Source organism: Phaenicophaeus curvirostris, chromosome 5, assembly GCF_032191515.1.
Source record: "Phaenicophaeus curvirostris isolate KB17595 chromosome 5, BPBGC_Pcur_1.0, whole genome shotgun sequence".
Classification (NCBI taxonomy): Eukaryota; Metazoa; Chordata; class Aves; order Cuculiformes; family Cuculidae; genus Phaenicophaeus; species Phaenicophaeus curvirostris.
The window spans coordinates 44,430,704-44,438,959 of NC_091396.1; the positions used below are offsets into that span (position 1 = coordinate 44,430,704).

The 8,256-nt window shown below is 47.7% G+C and overlaps 1 protein-coding gene across 1 annotated transcript in view; it reads right to left on the reverse strand.

Annotated features, from left to right (window-relative positions):
• NEK9 (NIMA related kinase 9) overlaps window positions 1-5,702 on the reverse strand; it is a 25,772-nt gene extending 20,070 nt beyond the window's left edge. The window contains exons 1-3 of the mRNA XM_069858582.1: window positions 5,467-5,702; window positions 3,799-3,976; window positions 522-577 (exon numbers count right to left, since the gene is read on the reverse strand). Of these exons, the coding sequence (XP_069714683.1) occupies window positions 522-577; window positions 3,799-3,976; window positions 5,467-5,649 (417 nt within the window). The 5' untranslated portion in view covers window positions 5,650-5,702. The remainder of the gene's footprint in view (window positions 1-521; window positions 578-3,798; window positions 3,977-5,466) is intronic.
• Between the last annotated feature and the right edge of the window lie 2,554 nt (window positions 5,703-8,256).

The window sequence follows — 8,256 nt, forward strand, 5'->3', positions numbered from 1 at the left end:
GACAAATAAGTGTAATCATTAACCACCTCAGGATGGAATGGAGGCAGACAATGAAAAAAAAGTTTTAAAAAAAAAAGAAAGAAAAAGAAAATAAAAAGCAACAAGAAAAACAAGTCTATGGTGAGACAGGTTCAAGGTAACTACTCAGAAAAGAACCTACAAAATGGTTAAGAGGAGAGAGTAATTGAGTACCAATCAGGAAGAAAAATAGAAAGAGGTTTTAAAGCTAAATGTCAGCTGAGATAATAAGGCGACCCAAGTCAGTTGGGTGCTCTCTTTCATTAACGCTCCCTTGTAGGTTTATACCGCTTATAGACAGCCAAAAAGGAAAATTAAAAGCTTTTGACAGTCCATAAATGCTTGCAATATTCAACAGAGGAGGAAAGCTGTCAGTCCCCAGATATACACAGAATTCCCCACCAGCACTAGGGAAAAAAATGTTGTGTAAATACTCAGATAACCAGACAGGTTCCCAGAACATTAAACCAGCCCCACCGCTCCCTCGGACCAGTCCAAATTACCTCTTCTTCAAATAATTTGTCTTTCTGCCGCAGAATCTTATCATACAGGTTCCCTCCTGTAATTATAAGCAAGTGAGAAACACAGAGAGGTTCATCTTGGTTAATGGCACCAGCTATTCTGCTCAGGTACTGCTGGGAATACTTGAGATTTAGTGAGAGAAGAGAGATCTGGTGATCTGTGGGGAGATCTGGTGAACCACTGCAGCCCTCCCTCAGCACTCTTCACTTAAACTGGTCAGGCACTCACAAAATTAACTTATTCTTCCATCTAAGAGCTTCAGTGGCACATCTAAGCTTAAGCAGAGACGATTTTTTTATGCCACCATTTAGTACTCTGAAAAGTGAATCAGTAAGCAGTTTCTACTTTTTTTACCTGTAAACGTTTCTTGGGATACATAAACATTTATAACGCGTACACTAAACCATGCAAGATTATCCTGCTTAGCATTATATATAAATAAACAATGGATTTAAAAAAGAGATAGAAAGCAATTTATAACTCCACTGTACCCCCTGAAAGCAGAAGTTACTGCCTTTCCCTAGCTATTTCCCGGCTCTGACCTGCCTCATATATCAGTGCAGAATTCACAAAGCATTGACAACAGCAGCAGCACCATCAGAAGCCTGGAATCAGCAGACTCTTCAGGGCACTTCACAATCTCATGACAGCAGACTGAAAATCAAGGAGGTCTAAGAGAATGATGCTAGCACCTGCAGGCAGTGAAGCTACCTGTCAGATTAGTATCCTACCAGTGAATTCCTAATCTCTGATCATATCCTGTTGCTACTCCATTCCCCAATTATCACAGAATCATAGAAAGGTTTGGGTTGGAAGGGACCTCAAAGCCCATCCAGTTCCAACCCCCTGCCAGGGCACCTCCCACCAACCCAGGCTGCCGAAGGCCCCGTCCAGCCTGGCCCTGAACACCTCCAGGGATGGGGCAGTCACAGCTTCCCTGGGCAACTTGTGCCAGTGCCTCACCACCTTCTTCATGAAGAATTTCTTCCAAATGTCTAATCTAAATCTTCCCCCTTCCAATTTAAAGCTGTTCCTCCTTGTCCTACCACTACATGCACTTGTAAACAGTCCTTCCCCAGCTGTCTTGTAGCCCCTTCAGGTACTGGAAGGCTGCTGTAGGGTCTCCTTGGAGCATTCTCTTCTCCAGGCTGAACAACCCCAACTCTCTCAGCCTGTCCTCACAGCAGAGGTGCTCCAGCCCTCTGATCATCCTTGTGGCCCTCCTCTGGACCCGTTCCAACCGTTCCATATTCTTCTTACGTTGAGGATTCCAGAACCGGACACAATACTCCAGGTGGGGAGTACCTGGAGTACAGATAGTAATAGATTATCATCTATTATGTCCTAATATTAATGGAACATCAGGCCCTTTTGCATTTCTACAGGTATCGTGCAACACAGCTTTCTGCTGTATGACTTCCATGGGCCTGTCAAGTTGCAGATGTTCAAAGCAAGTCAAAATGGCTCCCCTCCCTCCTTGAAGGACTTATTTCAGACTCCCATGCTAGGAAGATTTTTCTCATTAAGATTCCCTTTCCTCAATTCCTTCTCATTCAGCCTTGCTATAACTTCCTAACATTTTTTTTTCTGCCTTATGTTCACATTTGCAAATTATCTACAAATCACTCTTCGCATTCGAAATTCAACCAAAGTATTCACTTCTGCCTCTTCTTATGAGCATCCTTCCTAGCAATTCAGACTACACAGGGTTTTAGTGAACGCTGTTCCTCATCTCTGATTTTTCACCATCTTTTTTGCAGCTTTTCTAAACCAAAGAGCATCATGACAGCCACTACATTACCAAAATACTACACAATTAAACAAACTAGCTCTCGATGCAGATAACTGATACTTCTAAACTACTTTCTTCTTTGTTTCACCTTATTCCATCTAACCTCCTGTCTCTCTACTCTCTTTTCAACAAATGATCAGTCCAAGTCTTATGGTACCACGATAGACAAACAAAACTATAGGCAAATAAATCAACAATTTGGCTTCTTCCCCTGTACAACGGGGACAATATTTGCTCAAATTTGAAATTCTTTCCTAGATCTCCAGAACACATGTGCCAATTAAATGATTACTGTCCTGAAGTAAAAAAAGCAATTTAGAGACATTAACAAACACGTACAAACATCAGTAATGTGCAGCTTCTCTCTGCCCTCCAGTGAATTTACAATGGCCCCAAGCACACAGTCGTTTTGAGGCAGCTAAATAACCCACACAGAGCACTCCTAAAATAAACAATGCATCAAAGGGCTACCATTCCCCTATTCCTGCACTGGACTCCAATCCGCATAAGAACAAAACCCAGAGAAGCAAAATCACACCCTTTAAAAAAACTTTGCACAACTCTGTTGTCCTCCTCAACCTGTCCCAGTGAAAGCAAGCTGTCCCAGACGATGACAACATGATGACAGCCCCTTCCTCCAAAAAGTTTCTGCTGCTAAGCCAAGGTTCAACATAACCCCCAAACATGCAGAGGAGACATAGCCAAGAGAGCTGTCCCACTCATCCAAATGGGGACCGTACAGCAGTCCTGGGCAGCTATCCTCTTCTAGCAGTGTTGGCTGTATAGGACCTTCTCTTCCAGCTGTCTAAGTGCAGATGCAACTCAGATCTTCACATCAAATCCTTCCACCTCTCCACGACAGCTGGGACTGTTTCCCCTGCAAACTCCAAAGAGTAACATCTCATCTACTCTTGGATGGAATTTTAAAGTTCTTTCCTGAACCAGAAGGACCGGATTTTTTTTTTAATATCGTAAATGTAGAAGCTGATAGCACAGGGCAGGAAAAAGTCCTGACTGCAGTGTGCAAGTAGATTTTTAAGCTTTGATTTATAACTGCCAAATGGAGAGGTCTGTTGAAGAGGCACTACTGAAAAATGGCCCACTCTGTACTGGCAGAGAGGCCTGAACACTCTCATGGTCTTTTCCCACTCTTCTCCTAAAAGAACACAGCAAGATGCATTAGAAGCATGCGTTACCAGTAACGCACTTCTTCCACTGCACCAGCTGCTCAGAAGACTCAAGAAATCCTCTGCTGCCTGAACTGCCTGCCCTGACTACTAGGCTTATCCCTACAGCACCTGAAACACAAATGAATCAGAAGGGTTGTTAATCTCTTCTCCAGGAGCTACGCAGAATTCACCTCTGCGCCCCAGAGGACACCCCAGGAGTACAGCCTACAGGTTCTGCAGGAGGGCGACTCAGCAATGCAGCAGCCGCCTGTTTGTAAGCGGGATTAGGGATCTCACCATTACAGTACTCCAGCTCAATCAGCAGCGTGGTGTTATCCATGAAGTGATTGTAGTACGCGATGATGTTCTCGTGCTGCAACAGGGCAAGGATAACGATTTCGTTCAAAGCATCACGACGCTCCTTTTCTGACAGTCGGGTCAGGTCCACCTCCTTCCATACTACAAGTGAGTCATCCTGAAAAACAAAAACATCTTTTAATTAAAAACACATTACTACCATGAGAACAGTATGTGCCTTTAAAGCTGGAAGTCAAAATTTCAGGAAAGGTAAAGACCTCCCTGCCTCTTACAGATTGCAGACAAGGATTCCTAACAACAATAAGTTTTGAGGTTTTCTGTTTGTTGCTACAAATAGCGATGGCCTGAAGCCATCTCTCTAGCTGGTCAGCACTCCCTCTGAAAACATCAGAAAAAAACCAAAAACCCAACAACATAATACAAGGTTTCCAGGGAAAGACATGGAGTTTACTTTGTTTCAATAAAGACTAAGCATACTCTGGTTTGGTACAGGGAGAACAGTGTATTTCCAATTCCATAACAGTAGGATATTATACAAGACCATAAGACATTGCAAATACCCAGGTATTCCTTAAAAGTAAAAATCAAGGAAACTGGGACAAATTTAGCTTGCCCTTGCCAGGCCCACCCACACTGCCAGACTCACTACGAGCGATCTGTGAAGCAAACAGCGTTCACTCACAACGGTGTGAGCCACAACGCCTCAGGGTGGCCTTCCCTTGGAAAAAACCTGAAGAACGTCCCTTGGGAACGATGTCAAGTGCTTTTCTTTGACAATTACTAAACAGCACAATCACAATTGAACTGGACGGGATTAAACAAGCTGGGAGCAACAGCAGGAGTGGCTTTTCAGCCAACTTCCCCTGCATATGCTGAAATGTTGGTCACACATGAAGGTTACCTGTACAAGATACCCCTGTGCCCTCTGTGACTGGAATAAAACATAGAACAACAAGGACTCCGTGAGCATCAGAAAAGTTTCTACATCTCCCTATGGAACTTTAGGCACCCAAGAGACTAGTAGTGCTCAAATGTGCCAAAAGCCAAACCCTACACCCATCGACAGTGAGGGCCAAAGCTGTCGCTTTGCACCTGTGTTGTACCAGGAGTGGTGCCAGGGGGTGTCACCCAGGTGGCTGCCAGTCAGCCCAGAAGGGCCATCAGTCCCCCCAGAAGGCTGTCAGTCACCTCAGAGGGGTCACCAATCCCCCTGGAGGGCTGTCAGTCCCCCCAGAAGAGCTCAGTCACTCCTGAGAGCCCTTGACAGCTCCAAGGGCTGCGCCCGAGATCGCCCAGAACCCCCACAGGGGCCACCAGTCCCCCTAGAGGGCTGTCAGTCACCCCTAGAGGAACTCAGTCACCTCAGAGGGCCTCGGTCCCCTCAGAGGGATTCAGTCCCCCTCAAGAACCCTCAGTCCCCCCAAAGGGGCCACCAGTGGGCTGTCAGTCAACCCCAGAGGGACTCAGGCAGCCCCAGAGGGACCTGGACATCCCCAGAGGCGCCACCAGTCCCCCTAAAGGGCTGTCAGTCACCCCCAAAGGGACTCAGTCACCTCAGAGGGGCTCAGTCCCCCCCCGAGAGCCTCAGTCCCCGCAGAGGGGCCCGTTCCCCGCGGCGGGGCTGCCTCCCGCCGCCGCTGCCCGCACCTCGGTGCGGCGGTAGAGCGTGGCCTCCCCGAAGGCGCCGCGGCCCAGCGTGCGGATGGGCACGTAGTGCAGCTCCTCCTGCTCGCCGGGGGCGCCGCCGCGGGGCCCGGCCCGGCCCGAGCAGTCGCTGCCGCAGTCGGAGCTGATGGAGTCGCAGTGCCGCTCGTACTCGCCCAGCGACATCGCGGCTCCCGGGCGGCCCCGCGCCCCACGGCGGCCCCGCCGCGACCCGGAACCGCTCCCCGCGCCCCGCCCCGCCCGCCGGGGGCCTCCGCCGCGCTGCTGCTGCTGCTGGTGCCGGGCAGCGCGGGCGGGGAGCGCTGTGAGGCTTGTTCTCCAGCCCCCTCACCAGCTTCGTGGCTCCAGAGCCTCAACATCCTTCTTGTGCTGAGGGGCCCAGAACTGAACACAGGATTCGAGGAGCGGTCTCACCAGTGCCGAGTACAGAGGGAGGATAACCTCCCTGGACGTGCTGGTCACGCCGTTTCTGACACAAGCCAAGATGCCATTGGCCTTCTTGGCCACCTGGGCACACTGCTGGCTCGTATTCAGTCGGCTGTCAACCAACACGCCCAGGTCCCTCTCCTCCAGGCAGCTTTCTAGACAGACTTCTCCTAGTCTGTAGCTGCACAGGGTTGTTGTGCCCCAAGTGCAGGACCCGGCATTTGATTGCAGCAGAGCTTGGATTGGAAGGGACCTTAAAGCCCATTCAGTCCCAACCCCCCTGCCCTGGGCAGGGACACCTCCCACCAGCCCAGGCTGCCCCAGGCCCCGTCCAGCCTGGCCCTGAACACCTCCAGGGATGGGGCAGCCACAGCTTCCCTGGGCAACCTGTGCCAGGGCCTCACCGCTCTCGTCATGAAGAATTTCTTCCAAATGTCTAATCTAAATCTTCCCCCTTCCAATTTAAAGACATTCCCCCTCATCCTACTGCTCCACACCCTTGTAAAAAGTCTCTCCCCATCTTTCCTGTAGCCCCTTCAGGTACAGAAGTGGGATTAAGGAATCTGGAACAGTTGTAGAATACTAGAAGACTAATTGAAAAAGTCAGCCTTCATTTTTCTGATTTGAAAAGTAGTTATCTTACCCATTATTATCTATAGTATTGCACAAATTTTTCCATACAATGATCACAGCAGTAGCTACAGTCATGCTTAGCCACACACAGCATTGCTTCTACTTCACTTTAAAAAGCAGGGCAGTAATTGTCACAGCAAGATGCCCCTGAAGGAAGTAACAGCTGCTCCCCAATCAGGTTTATTGGAATGTGACTGAAGAACCTTACACTGAAATTTTTTTACTCAAGCATTTAAAGAAATCACACCACCTAGAGGCAACGTGCAGTTCTCCCCCTCGCAGAATTGTTACTGAACGATGAAGTGGGATAAGAATGGGAATAATGCAACTTAAACAAAATCATAACAAGTATCTGCTTATGCTTTTCAGAGTCAAGACAGTACATTGATTATGTTACTGGCACAAGGAAAGAGCAGGCCACACTGAGAAAGAATAAATGACGAGGCATCTACTTGGTTTATTATAATTGAGGAGACAACACTGTGCGGTTCCAATTACATCTGTATAGCAAATATCTTACACCTCGGGGAAGATTATCCAAACAAAGCCTATTCAGGGGGAAATAGAAGACCAAGCAGCTGGTATGGGGGAGAAAAGCCTGGAGTGTAAAGCTCTGCAGCAGATCAGACTGGAGCTGCAATGGGATATAGCTGGAAAACACAAACATGCCATCCTCTGCCTGCCCTAGGCTGTGTGGTGGCTGTAGGAACAGCGTCCCTCTGTGTAACCAAGAATAAACAAGTTCATCTCATTACAATTCCAATACAACCTCCTAAAGCAACTTATGCAAAGTTCATAATGCAACCGATTTAAAAGCTCAGAGGAAAGGTACCTCAGGAATATCAGCTATAAAAAGAAATTAAGTGACAGGAAGCCACAGAAGTGAGGCAGAGCAATGTGAGGATGGTTCTGTCGTTGTCTTTTTTGAGTAACGTGCCCCCAAAGGAAGTTATTCAACATGTACATTTTATTGCAAAAACTGAAATACAAGAAGTCAGATAAGTCCGTCAGGATCCAGCAGCTTTCTCCAAACATGAGATAAATGATCCTCATAGCAAAGATCACTGGGATAAACAGGTCCTCTGGCAGGCTGGGTGGACAAGCTGGAAGTGCAGAAGCTAATGCATTGAGTTTAAGGTGATAAACCACATGGACCTTGGCGACAGAAGGAGCAATTAGGCATCAATTATTGTCATTTTGCAGGAAGTTTAAGTCACTTCAGCTGCAGCTGAAACAGAGCAACTCCTCACTCCTGCCAGTGCAGCAGACTTCCAGTGCAAAGCAAAGCAAAGGAAAGCAAAGCAGGCTTCCTACAAACACTGCTGAGCAAATACAAATATTTTAGCACTGCAGCAAAAAGCAAGGGTTCACCCATTTCAGGTGTACAAACAGGTCCAATAAATGCCAACAGGCAGTTTTTCTAAACCCTCTGCTCCTTCCACCTTCCTCAGGGAAAGGCAGGCTTGCCAGAGCCACCACCCCCCCATCCACAGTGGTTTGGCGGAGGAGCAGCAGAACAAGCACAAGCCTGTCAAATTTTCGAGGTGGAGAAGGGGCAGCAGGCAAAACTACCAACCCTGAATTCCTCCAGTCTCCATCAGACCCACATTTTTTTTTTTCCCCTGTGAAAGAAGTATCCGTTTTGGGCTTGTGCACTCTCCATCTCAATGAGCCACCTTGACCCCGTAGGGAGTTTCTTTTCCTAGAGAATTT